Source organism: Tachyglossus aculeatus (genome assembly GCF_015852505.1).
Source record: "Tachyglossus aculeatus isolate mTacAcu1 chromosome 12 unlocalized genomic scaffold, mTacAcu1.pri SUPER_6_unloc_1, whole genome shotgun sequence".
In the NCBI taxonomy this organism is placed as follows: Eukaryota; Metazoa; Chordata; class Mammalia; order Monotremata; family Tachyglossidae; genus Tachyglossus; species Tachyglossus aculeatus.
The window spans coordinates 17,026,631-17,042,446 of record NW_024044828.1 but is presented as its reverse complement, the minus strand read 5'-3'; the positions used below and the strand labels follow the sequence as shown (position 1 = coordinate 17,042,446).

General features: G+C 47.6%; 1 gene segment (V, D, J or C); it reads right to left on the bottom strand.

Moving 5' to 3' along the window:
* Positions 1-14,706, bottom strand: part of LOC119921074 — a 270,951-nt gene extending 256,245 nt beyond the window's left edge. Inside the window, 3 exon segments of the C gene segment in view lie at positions 8,203-8,205; positions 13,888-14,163; positions 14,625-14,706. Of these exon segments, the coding sequence occupies positions 8,203-8,205; positions 13,888-14,163; positions 14,625-14,664 (319 nt within the window).
* Between the last annotated feature and the right edge of the window lie 1,110 nt (positions 14,707-15,816).

The window sequence follows — 15,816 nt, the reverse complement described above, 5'->3', positions numbered from 1 at the left end:
GGCAGGTCGGCACAAACAGGCAGGGGGGCTGATAAGCATTTCCCAATTTCCTCCCAGAAACTGGCTACAAAGTGAAGATGCTGCTTCACCTTGGGGACGACCCAGGGGCTTGTCAAGAATTCAGTGAGAGGAGGCGGTGAGGGAGTCCCATGTCCTGAGGGGAATATGACCCGTTCCAGTTCCCTCTCCCATCACACAGCCCTCAGTGACAGTGAAGGAGTAGACATTCCACACTGTCCTAGTCTCCTCTGTCACCCCACCCTCTCTTTCTTGCTACGAGGGGGGATCCAGCACTTACTGAGCAGCAGGAGGAATGTCACTGTGGTCAATTTGGCCATGCCAGGCTGATCCTGGGTGGGAGCGGGAGAAGTGTCTGGCTCCCTGAGGAAAGAGCAGGGCAAAGGATGACATTAAGCAGCCACAGACCGACATCACGCCAGGACTCCCTGCGCTGAGAGGGATCAGCCAATCACAGGGCAGAGGGCATGGGGACACTCCCACTCGTTAAGGACCCTCAGTGCTAAACCCAGGGCAAGTTGTTTAGCAGTGACACTGTCGCCCACGAGGAGGCACAGCATAAAGGGCCACTTCCTTGTCACATATGGCATGTATGGGGCCCCTGCAGACAGGAGAGTGCTGGGGTTTTCTCTTCCTGTTGCCTATTAGCAGAAAGTCCCTGGGACTGGCAAAGAACATTGGGTAGGTCAAACCTTTCCAGAAATTCCACCTTCTCCCCTCAGATCTCCCACCAGGAAAAAGATGCCGAACAACCCTGAGCCTTGTTCTCTACCTCCCTCAGTCTCATAGGGAATGCCCACTGGGGCTTCCCATTCTGTCCCCACAAACCCCCAAACTCATAGCTCAGCTGGAGCCCCAGGATCAGTAATGAGGCTCCCATGGGCTTTTAAATCTTCCCTCCAAAGCCGGCATTACTGAGGACTCAGTTCTGGGCCCTGGGGTGCTGACTACGATCCCCAGCCTAAGGTATCATTTCCCTCTCTGGTGCCTTCCTGTTTCTCCTTCTTTTCTGGGGCAAGCAGGAAATTTTTTTTCCATCTCACTGCTCAACCAATCAACTCTGGGTCTGCTATCTCAGCTCTCTTATACAGTCTCCCTATCCTCCTCTGAACAGATTTAGAGTTTCTGGAAGTATTAGGTCATTTAGACTGTGAGCCCACTGTTGGGTAGGGACTGTCTCTATATGTTGCCAATTTGTACTTCCCAAGCGCTTAGTACAGTGCTCTGCACATAGTAAGCGCTCAATAAATATGATTGATGATGATGATGATTGGCAGGAGAGGGGTGAGTATCTCATCTTGTGCTCTCCATCACAAGCTCAATTCTGGTCCTTTCTCCTCCTTTTGATGACCCAAATCAGGGAAATTCAATTCTTCCATGTTATGTTCCTGCCAGGTACCGGGGCTTTCTGGGAAACTTTCTCACATCCGGTCCCAGATCCTAGTAAGCACTTTAACGAGGTCAGAGGTCTCAGTATATCAATAAATCATCTTTTTTGAGCACTTATGGTATGCAAAGCACTGTACTAAGTGCTTTGGAGAGTTCAATATAACAGTGCTGTAAATACGCTCCCTGCCCAGAAGGAACCTACAATCCATAGGACTGTATATGTTTATAGTAAAATGCACGTTAGAGTCTGTATCTGTGTGAAAGAACAGTGGTCTCTGTGGGCGAAGGGTAGGAAGAGCCACTGCTTGAGATAAGATGACATGGCTGCTAGAGGGGGAGCCAATCACATTAACCACCCAAAATTCCTTTCTTCCAGCCAGCGGTTCATTCCACATCCTATTGACAGTTATATTAGCTTTCAGACTCTTCTCAGCAACTATTTCTGTTGTTTTTTCTGTTATTCCCCTTCCTCTCCATTTGGGGGTTTTTGTACAGCCTTCCACTAGGACTCTGTCATTGTGCCTCACTCAGAGCACAGTAATACACAGCAGTGTCTCCCAGGACCAGCTCTGTGATGGACAAAGTCGTGGAGGTTGATGTAGTCTCTGAAGAAAATCTTTTTATGGCAAAACCAGCATTATTCCTTCCCGAGAACCCTTTTGCTCCTCTGTAGAGAATGTACTCTGGACCTTGGTTCAGATGCTGGCGGTACCAGAAGAGGGTAATACCACTTGATATTGTGGTGCTATAGTTACAGTTGAGGGTCACCGTCCCCCCTTCCACCTGGGACACCTCTGATTCTGTGGGTCTGATCCAGTCTCCCAGCACAGCCTCTGAAACATCAAACACAGGACAGAACGTCAGCTCTTCATTTCCCCTCAGTATCCCATGATGGAAGCCTGGGGCAAAGGACAGGACGCCAAAGTTTACCTGAAAGAGTCAGGGTAAGAACAGCAATAAAAAGTTGTGTTCCCCTCATGTCTGCTGAAGCCCCAAAGTCAGAGTGTGAGTCTGAATTTTGCAGTGATGGTGGCCAAGATGAACAATCCTTACAAGTGCCCAGTCTCTGACCTGCCTGGAGGAAATGGGAGGAGTTTCACTCAGACACACCTCCTCACCCCAACCCTTCATAACAATAATAATAATAATGATAATGATGGCATTTATTAAGCGCTTACTATGTACCAGGCACTGTTCTAAGCGCTGGATGAACCTGGAGACAGCTCACATGGAGGGCTGGGATTGAGGGCTGTGTTCTAAGGAGAATTCCCCAAAGCTCTGGGTGTTGAGCTTCCAGTTCTTTGACTCAGGCTACCGGGACCCAGGACCCAGTAGCCTCTGAGAGCCAAATCTCAAACTGGAACCTCACGCCTCCTATGATACTCAAGGAGATCGGGATTCCTGTCTGGGTTTGGAGATCTCCCCCACCTTCCCCGACCGCAGGCGGGGCTCAGGGCTCTGAGGTTTTTGTACGGTTCCTCCTGCCAGTCCTTTTATTGTGGGAATCTCTGAGTGCACAAAAATACAACGCCAAATCGTCCAGCAGCAAGGTCGCAAGGGTGAGATTGATTAAGTTTTTTGTTTTCTCAAAAGTCACGGATAATTTTTCATCTTTGTTCTCTTCAGACCAAGAATCCTGTCGAATCAGGTAAATCAGCTGTCCTGTGGGAAGCTGTTTTTACCAGAACAAAGAGTAAGTACTCTCAGTCACACTGTAGGTACAGGACAGGGTCAGAGTGTCCCCTTCCTTTCCAGACACTGCTGTTTCTGCCTGAGAGACACTCTGAGCTTCAATGGATCCTGCAGGAAAAACAGAGGAAAGGATTGGTCCAACCTCTTGGCTCACAGGAGAGTCGTCAGGAACAGTCTATATCAGGGAACAGAGAGTAACCAGAACAAACAATAATCTAGGAATCCATTATTCCTCCCCTGACACCATCCCAAAGACTCGGACATATATACACACTCACACACAGGTGGCCACACCCGCAACCCCCTTGGCCCTGAGTGGTGGGTCAGTCCCGTGTCCCTACCAAAACAGATGAAGGCAGCAAATGCCCACAGCATGGTGAGGAGCACCATGCTAGGAGATTTTCCTGCTGAGAAACGTCTCTCTGCTCTGCTGTGCCCTGAAATCAGGGCTCAGCTTCTTCCCTGGCTCTGCAAGTTCGTGTGACTTGCCCCGGGACAGGAAATGGGGCTTCCTGGGCTGGAGAGGGTGGGGGGAGATTTACCCTAATCCTGTTTCACTATTTGCTGCAACTTGACACTAGCCTGCTGAGTCCTGCCTTTAATGAGGCTTGTGACTTTATCTTCTCCTTTAGAGAGTGGTCATCACTTGAGCAGTCAGCCTGAAGAAACTCAACTGTGATGGGCATCAACTGTGATGGGCAGTATAGAGAAGCAGCATGGCTCAGTGGAAAGAGCACGGGCTTTGGAGTCAGAGGTCATGGGTTCAAATCCCAACTCCGCCAACTGTCAGCTGTGTGACTTTGGGCAAGTCACTTAAATTCTCTGTGCCTCAGTTACCTCATCTGTAAAATGGGGATTAAGACTGTGAGCCCCCCGTGGGATAATCTGATCACCTTGTAACCTCCCCAGCGCTTAGAACAGTGCTTTGCACATAGTAATCACTTAATAAATGCCATTATTATTATTATTATTATTATTATTATTATTATTATTCAGTGTGAGGTCACATGTAGTAATCTACAGGATGGACAGTAGAGAGAACAGATTCCCCAAGTTTTAATGACACTGAGCAGAGTTAAGCAGGACGTTGGAGGAAAATAGTAGCATTTCCATTGATCTTGGGAGGGAGTGGGAACCTAGAATTAAAATTCAGGAAAGAAAAGAGCAGGAAAATACACCTACAGAGAATCAGAAAATATAAGATAGGAAGGTCTGCTGTGGTGAGAGTGGAGCCGGAGTTACAAACAAGAGCTCAAAAGCGTTTGCCCAAGTGGAGTTAAACACACTAGTAAATTGGGGTAGTCCTCTTGTTGACTCAGAACCAGTCTGATCTTAGAAGCTGAGACCATGAGAAACCTCAATAATGCATCTGACCACTGGCCCACCCACCCCTGTATTTGCTCTTCAGGAGGGGCAGCAGGGTGCTTGGGGAATTGTAATCTTTCCTCCCTTCATCTTTCCTAATTGTTTGGAACAGAACGGACCACCAACTAGGCATGACATAGTCTCTAACTGCTCCCAGATCAATCGTGGTATTTTTTGAGCATCACTGGTGAGCTCTCTACTAAGTGCCTTGGAAAATTCAACAAAAAGAAGATACAAGTGCTCTGTCCTTATGGAGATTACTGAAAATGGAGAGGAGACAAATATTACATACAAATAGTTGAAGTAGCTGGAGTGGTTGGAAGGAGGACATGGCTCAATAATCAATTAAATAAACATGCACATGAATATATAAATAGAAAGATACATTTAAATAACCTTATATACATGAGTGTCAAGTATGGGCATAAAATATATTGTTGCTCAAGGAGAGAGAAGAGGCTATAAGGAGTCAGACAACTTCCCTGATATAGGAGTGGCACTTCCCTATCACTTGGGGGATCAATCAATCAATCAATGAATCCAGGGTATTCATTGAGCCCCTACTATGTACAGAGCACTATACTAAGTGTTTGGGATAGTACAAGCTAACAGAGTTGGAAGGCATGTTCCCTGCACACAAGGAGCATACAATCCAGGTGGGGACATAAGCATAAATATAAATGAATAAATTACAGATCTGTGCCCAAGTGCAGTGGTGCTGAGGGTGTAGGGGTGATTATCAAGTGCTTAAGAGGTACAGATCCTACTACATAGATGACACAGGAGCAAGAGGTAGTAGTGGGAAAGGGGCTCAATTGGGGAAGGATCTTGTGAAAAGGGGGTGCTCTGTGGGGGCTCCCATCTCTGGACAGATACTGTCACGGAACACGTTGTCCTGTTTTCTGGGGGTGGGATTGGGTTAAGTGTGAGAGTGAGTTCTGGCTGGGGCGGATTTCTAAAGAGCCATGAGGTTCCTGGTGCCTCCCTGCCCTCTGCAGGACAAATTTACAAACTAGAAGGAACTGTATGGCCTGGTTGGTTTGCATTTTATCATCAGGAGGGTATGTGCCTTAGTAACCCCTGTAAAAGGGGAAAGAGAGACTCGGACTCTCAGGCAAGACATACGAGAGGCTGTGAGGAGCTGGTCACTCTCATCTCCTTGGACTTCAGACCTGTCCCTCAATTACCAAATTCCCTTCTTCTATGTACTCTGTATCTGGCTCCCTGCATCCAGGGATCAGAAGCGGTATTCCAAAAGAAGGGCCCAGGAGAAGACACTGCTGCTGATAAAGACAAAACGTGGAGGGAATGTGGACCGAGAATCTGAACTGGGAATGAAATCCCAGAGGATTTCAACTTTGGAGTCCCTGCAGGAAGAGATCCCAGAACACAGTGAACCAAAAAAGACCCTGGGAATTCTGGGATTGAAAGTGGAAGCGAGTCAGGAGAGAACTCTCATCTCAGGCTCTTCTCATGCAGGGATTTCTTTCTAAATAAAGGGCGATAGGAGAGCAGAGAGCGCGGAGACACTGATGAGTGTTTTGTTGGTGCTGGAAGAATTCAAAGACCCTCAGAGAGGAAGATATCTGGGCAGCCATCAGAATCCAAAGAACTAGAGGGCGCATCTGGATCTTTCTGGCGTATCTGTAGTCACTTGTTCTCTGGTTGCTCCCTTCTCATTCTGATGTTGCTACCCAATTATTCCTCTACTCTGTACTGTGCTGCACTCTGCGGATAGTCCCCGCCGGTGAGATATTGCACAGGGATCCTGTGTGAGAATGACACTGTGTCCCTCAGAGCGCAGTAGTACACAGCTGAATCTATCCACTGCACACTATGCAGTGTCAGGATGTTGGACTTTTTGTTGTCCTGGATGATTAATGTGGCCCTGACACTGCTGGTAGTGGAGTAGCTGCTCAGTACTAGTTCCGATGCTTGGTTGAGGATTTGCTGATACCAGAAGATGTATGTCGAACTCAAACTGCCGGGCTCACACGTGAGATTCACATTGTGTCCTTCAAATGCTTCCATGGATGTGAGCTGGATGATCTGATTAGCCCACACTGGATCTGTGAGAGAATCAGGACAAAGGATTGAATCCCGATCCCGCAATTCGCATGCTGATCCTGAGTTGGATGGATTTCCCACTCTCCCGCTCCAACACCCCAGCCTCAGCTCCCAACCCCAGAGAGGATAAGGACATGAACCCCTGGGAGAGGGCATCTGGGGCAGGGGGTGGGGGAGGCCTGCACAAATCAATCAATCAATCAATGGTATTCATTGAGCACTTACTATTATGCAGAACATTGTACTAAGCACTTGGGAGAGTATAATTTGAGAGAATTAGCAGATATGTGCCCTGACCATAATGAGTTTACAGTCAGAGAGGAATTTACTGTCAAGAAGAGCTGATGGAAAATTTCCAGTCCTCCCGCTCTCCAAGAATCTGGCTACAGAGTGTGGATGGCTGTCCACGTTGAGCCCCAGGGCTCTCCCTTTCACACCCATGAACCCCCAAACTCACAGACCAGCTGGAGCCCTAGAATAAGTAACAAGGCTTCTCCATCCTCCCTCGACGGCTGGAGTCACTGAACACTCAGTTCTGCCTCCTGGAACGCTGACTACTTTCCCCATCCCAAGTAACCATTTCCCCCTTCACCTTGTTTCTGTTTCTCTTTCTGTCCTGCAACAATCAGAAGTTCTCAGTCTCACTGCTCAGAAAATCACCGTGGCCTACTAGTTAGAGCATGGACCTGGAAGTTAAAAGGACTTGGCTTCTAATCCGGGCTCCACCACTTGTCTTCTGTGTTACCTTGGGCAAGTCACTTAACTGCTCTATGCTTCAGTTACCTCATCTGTAAGATGGGGATTAAGGCTGGGAACCCCACATAGGACATGGACTCTGGCTAACCTGATTACCTTGGATTTACCCCAGTGCTTAGAACTGTGCCTGGCAGATATTAAGTGCTTAACAAATACCTTAAAAAAAATCAAATCTGGGTCTGCTACCTCAGTCTCCCTATTCCCCTCACAGATATCCTCCCCTAGTTCCAACCATGACTATCTCCCTTCTGGACAGATGTACAATTTCTGGGGGAATGAGGTATTGGCGAGGAGGGTTTAGGAAAATGGACTCATCTTGTGCTTTCCATCATGAAGTTCATTTCTGGTCTTCCCTGATCTTTTTGATTACCTAAACCTGTGAAAGTCCATTTTTCTTCCATGTTTGGATCCCACCAGGCAACTGGGGCTTCCTGGGAAAAACTTTCCCACAACTGGTCCCAGATCCCAGAAAGCAACTTAAAAAAAAAACCCAGCGGGCTCAATATATCAACCAATTAAAGGTATTGAGCATTTATGGTGTGCAAAACAGTGTACTAAGCACTTGGGAGAGTCCAAAATAACAGTGCTTTAGACATGTTCCCTGCACAGAAGGAGTTTACAGTCTAGAGGACTGTATAAATTAGTGTAGCATAGTTTATGTTAGAATCTATGCCTGTGTGAAAGGACAGGACTCCTTGTGATTCGGGGATGGAATGGGGTATTGACTAAAATCAAATGACTTGGCTGCTGGGAGGGGGAGCCACTCACATTAATCACACAAAATCCCCTTCTTCCAGCCAGTGGTTCATTCCACATCCAACTGAAAGTTAGGTTAGCTTTCAGACTCTTCTCAGCATCTAACATTTTTGTTGTTTTCTCTGTTGTTCCCCGTCTCCCCAGCTGTGGTTTTTGTACCATCTACCAGTGAGGCTCTGTCACTGTGCCTGACTCAGAGCACAGTAATACACAGCAGTGTCTCCCAGTACCAGCTCTCTGATGGATAAAGTCGTGGAGGTTGATGTAGTCTCTGAAGAGAATCTTTTTATGGCAAAATCAGCATTATTCCTTCCCGAGAACCCTTTCGCTCCTCTGTAGAGAATGTACTCTAGACTCTGGCTCAGATGCTGGCGGTACCAGAAGAGGGTGACAGTACCTGATAATGTGGTATTATAAGTACAGCTGAGGGTCACCGTCCCCCCTTCCATCTCGGACACCTGTGATACTGTGGGTCCAATCCAGTTTCCCAGCACGGTCCCTGCAACACCAAACACAGGATAGAACATCAGCTCTTGAGTTGCCTCCAGTCCCCCATGGAAGAGGCTTGGGACACAGGACAGGACATCAACGTTTACCTGGAAGACTCACAGTAAGAATAGCAATAAAAATCTGGATTTCCCTCATGCCTCCTGAATTCCCAAGTCGGGATGTGGGTCTGGATTGTGCAGTGATGGTGGCCAAGTCAAACAAGCCCTGCAAGGACCCACTCTCTGACCAACAGGGAGGAAATGGGAGGAGTTTCCCTCAGACACACCTCCCCTCTTCAACTATTCATGACCCAGGAGACAGCTCACATGAAGAACTGGGGAGGAGGTCTGTATACTGAGGGAAACTCTTCAAGGCTCAGCTGTCAAGATTCCAGTTCTCTGACAAGCCTTACTTGCCAGGACCTAGTAGCCTCTGAGAGCTGAACCTTGTGCTTCCTGTGCTGCTCAAGGAGATCGGACTTCCTGTCTGTGTTTGGAAATCTCCCCCACCTTCCCAGCTGCAGGTGAGGCTCAGAGCTCTGGAGTTTGTGTACGGCTCCTCCTGTCAGTCCTGTCACCGTGGGCCTCACTCAGAGCACAGAAATACACTGCTGAATCTCTCAGCTGTAGGGTCGCAATGGTGAGATGGATTGAGTTGTTTGCTTTCTGCAAAGCCACAGATAATCTCCCAGCTTTGTTCTCTTCAGACCAAGAATCCTGTCGAATCAGGTAAACCAGCTCTCCTGTGGGAAGCTGTTTGTACCAGAACAAATAGTAAGTAGGCTCAGTCGTACTGTAGGTACAGTTCAGATTTAGAGTGTCCCCTTCCTTCCCGGACACAGTAGCTTCAGTATGAGAGATGCTCTGGGCCATGCTGGATGCTGTGGGAAAAACAGAGAACAGGCTTGGTCTATCTCTGTGGCTCACAGGGGAATCATCAGGAATAGCCTGTATCAGGGAACGAAGAGTAACCAGAACGGACAGTAATCTAAGAATCCATCATCCCTCCCCTGACACCATTCATTCATTCATTCATTCAGTCGTATTTATTGAACACTTACCGTGTGCAGAGCTCTGTACTAAGCGCTTGGGAAGTACAAGTTGGCAACCTATAGAGTCGGTCCCTACCCAATAGCGGGCTCACAGTCTAGAAGGGGGAAACAGACAACAAAACAACGCATATTAACAAAATGAAATAAATAGAATAGTAAATATAGACAAGAGTAAATATGTACCATCCCAGAGACTTGCATGCACACACACACACACACACACACACACACACACACACACACATACACACACAGCAGTTGTCCACACCTACTCCCTCCCTGGCCCTAATCCATGGGTCAGCCCCTTGGGGAAAGGTGTCCCTACCGAGGCAGGCGGAGGCAGCGACTGCCCACAGAAAGGTGGGGAGCCCCATGCTAGAAGCTTTTCCCCCTACAAACGTCTCTACTTCACTGCGCCCTGAAATCAGGACTCAGCCTGCTCCCTGGCTCTGCAAGGCCATGTGACTTGCCCCGGGACAGGAAATGGGGCTTCCGGGGTTGGAATGGATTTACCCTGATCCTGTTCCACTGTTCTCTGTAACTCGACACTAGGTTGCTGAGTCCTGCCTTTAATGAGGCTTGTGACTATGTCCTCTCCCTCAGAGAGTGGCCATTACTGGACTAGTGTCAGCCTAGGGAGACTCAACTGTAATGGGCATCAATTATGATGGACAGTATTGTGTGAGGTCACATGTAGTAACTTACAGGATGGACAATAGAGAGGACAGATTTCCCAGGTTTTGATGACATTCAGCTGAGTCAAGCAGCAACTCGGAGAAGAATAGCACCATTTCCAACGATCCTGAGAGGTAGGGGAAATCTAGAATTAAAATTCAGGAAAGAAAAGATCAGGAAAATGCAGCTATGGAGAATCAGAAAATATAACCTGGGAATGCCCGTTTTTGATGAGAGTGGAGCTGGACTTACAAATGAGAGGTCAAGACTTGGTGGCCAAGTGGGGTAAACACACTAGCAAACTGGGGCTGTCCTCTTGTTGATTCAAAACTAGTCAGATCTATAAAACCTATGACCTTGAGCAGGTGGATACTGTGTCTGAACACTGGCCCATCCAGCCCTGTATTCTCTCTCCAGCAAAGCAGCAGGATGCTTGGAGAAACATGATAGTTTGGAACGGACAGCCAATCAGGTGTAAAGTTGTCTCCACCCTCTCTTATGTTGGTCAATCAATCAATCAATCGGTGGTATTTATTGAGCACCTTCTGCATGGTGAGCTCTGTCCTACATGCCTTGGAAAATTCAACCAAAAGAAGACACGTATGCTCTGTTCTTATGGAGGCTACTTATAATGGAGACAGACAAAAATTACTTACAAATAGGTGGAGTAGTTGAAAGAACAAGGTAGAGAAGCAGCGTGGCTCGTTGGAAAGAGCACGGGCTTTGGAGTCAGAGGTCGTGGGTTCAAATCCCGGCTCCACCAATTGTCAGCTGTGTGACTTTGGGCAAGTCACTTAACTTCTCTGTGCCTCAGTTCCCTCATCTGTAAAATGGGGTTGAAGACTGTGAACCCCATGTGGGACAACCTGATCACCTTGTAACCTCCCCAGCACTTAAAACAGTGCTTTGCACAGAGTAAGCGCTTAATAAATACCATCATTATTACGATTAACAAGGAAGAAAGTAGTAAAAAAATGAGGATGATGTACCTCAATAATTAATTAAATAAATATACACATTAATTTGTTAAGACACTAATACATTTAAATACTCTTATGTATGTGAGTGCTGAGTATGGTCGTAAATTATGGCTTTGCACAGGGAGAGAGCAGAGGCTATAAGGAATCAGACATCTTCCCTGCTATAGGAGTGTCACTTCCCCATCATTTGGGGAACAAACCAATCAATCAATCAATTGTGTTTATTGAGCCCCTACTCTGTGCAGAGCTCTGTATTAAGTTCTTTGGAGAGTACAAGATAACAGAGTTGGTAGATGTGTTCCCTGGCCACAGGAGCTTACAGTCTAGAGGGGAAGAGAAGCATTTATATAAATAAATGAATTATGGATATGCACAAAAGTGCTGTGGGGCTGGAGGTGGGGTGACTATTTAAGAGGTACAGTTCCAAGTGCATAGATGACACAGAAGGGAGAAAGAGTAGGGGGGTAAGGGGCTTAATCATAGATGGATCACTGTGAGAGGGGGCTGCTCTTGTGGGTTCCTGTCTGTGGACAGATACTCTTTCTGAACAGTTGCCCTGCTTTCTGGGGGTGGGGTTGGGATAAGCGTGAGAAAAGTCTGAACTCTGGCTGGGGTGGATGTCTGAAGAAGCATGAGATTGCTAGTGTCTCCATGCCATCTGTTGGGTAAATATCTTTAGTGCAAGGAACTGTAATAATAATAATAATAGTATTTGTTAAGTGCTTACTATGTGCCAGGCACTGTACTAAGCACTGGGGTGGATACAAGCAAACCTGGGTTGGACACAGTCCCTGTCCCACGTGGGAGTCACAGTCTTCATCCCCGTTTTACAGATGAGGTAACTGAGGCCCAGAGAAGTGAAATGATTTGCCCAAGGTCACACAGCCTACATGTGGCAGACCCGGGATTAGAACGCATGATCTTCTGACTCTCAGGCCCGTGCTCTGTCCATTACACCACACTGCTTCTCCGATAATAACTGTGGTATTTGTTAAAAACGTATAATGTACCAGGCACTCTACTAACTATGTGGCCAGGAGGTTTTGTGCCTCAGAGTACCCCCTTGTGTGGGGAAAGAAAGACTCGGGCTCTCAGGCAAGACATAGGAGGGGCTATGAGGAGCTGATCACTCTGGTCTCCTTGGACATTTTTATGGTATTTGTTAAGCACTTACTATGTGCCACACACTGTAGTAAGTGCTGGGATAGGTACAAGTTAACGAGGTAGGACACAGTCCAAGTCCCACATAAGGCTCACAGTCTTAATCCCCATTTTACAGACAAAGTAACAGAGGACCAGAGAAGTTCATTGATTTTCCAAAAGCCACACAGCAGACAAGTGGAAGAGCTGGAATTAGAACACAGGTCTTTCTGACTTCTGGTCCCATGCTCTACCCTGTTGGCCAAGCTGCTTCTTACTGTCCCTTTAGACTTCAGACATGTCCCCCAGTGATCAAATTTCCCTTGTACTATGTACCCTGTTTCTGGCTCCAGGGATCAAAAACGGTATTCGAAAATGGCCGGGAAGAAGACACCATTGCTGATGAAGACAAAATGTGGAGAGAATGTGGACTGAGAATCTGATCCAGGAATGAAACTTGGGGGTGGGGGTGGGGGTCTCAATGTCAACATCTCTGCGGGAAGTGGTCCCAAAGCACAGTGAAACCAAAAATGCCCCGGGAATTCTGGGATTGAATGTGGAAGTGAGTCAGGATAGAACTCTCATCTTGTGATCTTTCCAAGAAGGGCTTTGTCTCCAGAAAAGGAGTGGTAGGAGAGCAGAGAGTGTGGAGATACTGACCGGCATCTTTCTCACACTGGAAAGGTTCTAACACCCTCAGAGCAGAAGACATGTCTGCAGCCATCAGCATCCAGTAGTGGTGAGAAGCAGTGTGACTTAGTAGGGAGTCAGAAGGACTTGGGTTCTAATCCCAGATCCGCCTCTTGTCTGCTGTGTGTCCTTGTGCAAGTCACTTAACTTCTCTGTGCCTCAGTTACCTCATCTGTAAAATGGAGATTAAGACAGTGAGCCCCATGTGGGGCAGGGACTGTGTCCAACCTGATTAGATTGAATCTTCTCCAGTGCCTGGGGCACAATAAGCACTTAACAAATACCATTAAAATATTCAATAAGCTCGTTGTGGTCAGAGAATGTGCCTGTTATATTGTTCTATTGTAATCTCCCAAGCGCTTAGTACAGTGCTCGGTTTAGTAAGTGCTCAATTAATATGCGCGACTGACTGACAGCACACCTACAATTTCCCTGTATGCCGGTAGTCACTTGTTCTCTGGCTGCTTCCTTCTCGTCCTGATGTCTGTGCTTACTGACCGCAGCAAGTCAGGGGAAGCAGCGTGGCTTAGTGGATAGAATCTGGGCCTGGGAGTTAGGGACCTGGGTTCTAATCCCGGCTCTGCAAGCAAGCAGGCAAGCAAGAAGACTGTGAGCCTGTTGTTGGGTAGGGATTGTCTCTCTATCTGTTGCCAAATTGTACTTTCCAAGCACCTAGTTCAATGCTCTGCACACAGTAAGCACTCAATAAATATGATTGAATGAATTTTTACTCTACACTGTGCTGCGTTGCCATCTGCTGTTAGTCCCCGCTGATGAGATATTGTACAAGGAACCCGTTTGGGGATAACACTGTGTCACCCAGAGCACAGTAGTACACAGCAGAATCTCTGTCCTGGACGTTGTGCAGTGTCAGGATATTGGACTTTCTGTCTTCCTGGATGGTTAACTTGGCCTTGGCACTTCTGGTACTGGAGTAGCCGCTCAGCACGAGTTCCGGTGCCTGGTTGAGGATTTGCTGATACCAGGAGATGGTTGAAGAAGTCAAACTGCTGTGGTTGCATTGGAGATTCACATCGTGGCCTTCAGTTGCTTCCATGGATGTGAGCTGAGTGACCTGATTCGCCAAAACTGGACCTGTGAGAGAATCGGGACAAAGGATTGAATCCCGATCCTGTGATCCCCAGGCCAAACTGGAGTAGGATGGATTTCCCCACTCTCCAGTTCCTTCATCCCAGCCTCAGCCTCAGCTCCCAGACCCAGAAAGGAGAAGGAGAGGAATCCCTCAAGAGAGAATATCTGGGATTCAAGTCGGCACAAACAGGCAGGGGAGCAGATGGGATTTTCCTAGTTCCCTCTCAGAAACTGACTTCAAAGTGGAGATGCTGCTACATAATGGGGACAGCCCAGAGGCTTGTCAAGAATTCAGTGTGAGGAGACAGTGAGGGAGTCCCATGTCCTGAGGGGAAAATGACCCGATTCCAGCTCCACCTCTACACACAGAATGCGGTGACAAGAAAGGAGCAGATATTCCACATTGTCCTGGTCCACTCTGTCACTGCCTCTGTTTGCTGTGATGAAGGAGACCCAGCACTTACTGAGCAGCAGCAGGAATGTGGCTGTGACCTCTCTGGCCATGCTAGGCTGATCCAACGTGGGAACAGGAGGGCTTTCTGTCTCCCTGAGGTAGGAGCAGGGAAGAATGTGACATTCAAAGCCCGACAGAGCGGCGTCAGCCAGGTCTCCCTGCACTGAGGGGATCAGCCAATCAGAAGGTGGTGGGGAGAGGGACATGCCCCTATGTGGAACCTCAGTGCTTAGGCAAAGGAAATGTCTGGTAAGAATCAAAGCTGATGGTAACATGTAGCAATCATATCACTTCCCCATTTCTGTCATTTCTGCTCAGATGGGCAGTCAACAATGGACTCTCTCTAAACTTTTCCTTTTCCCAATCTCCTTCTCTGGGTGCAGAGGGGAAAATTTCCATTTTAATTCTTTAAGCACTAGTAATGGCTCACATTAGTGATTCATTCATTCATTCAATCATATTTATTGAGCGCTTACTGTGTGCAGAGTACTGTACTAAGCACTTGGGAAGTACAAGTCAGCAACATACAGAGACGGTCCCTACCCAACAATGGGCTCACCATCTAGAAGGGGGAGACAGACAACAGAACAAAACATGTAGACAGGTGATCCTTCTTGTTGCCCAAGCCACAGCGGAACAGTGGCTTTAACCCTCAAGTCACTGGGCCACGGAGCATCCAGAAATTTCTCCATCCCAGCTTCTCAGGTGTCCCCAGGGGCCTTAGTGGGATCTCCAGGATCAAGATGGACCTGACCCCAGAGATCTCCCCTATCTGACACACTAATCTGGAAGTCCTTAATCTGCTCCTGCCCACCTTTGGGGTGGAGGGGTTGACAATAGTTTCATGTCCATGACTGAGGGAGAGAACAATGCTTCACCTCCCAGTGGGGACAGAGATATGGGGAAGCTACTGCCACTGCGTGAGAAACTCAAGGCTGCTCCTGGTTCTGACCAAAGAGATGAGGTCACTACAATCTCCACAGTGGTCTATGCCCTAAGGTTTTTGCATCAAGCAGTTTTGAATGGGAAAAAAAAGATTTTCCACTGAGAAAATGCTTTCCAAAACACACCCATCCATGCAGATTTGGCCTCAGAGTGAATTGAGACAAAGCCACTCTGGAATGAAGACAACAACAGGTAGCTGCATTGAACAGGGCAGCACAGATGGGTAGGTCTTAGTCTCAGAGCAGGTGTGTGGCTCC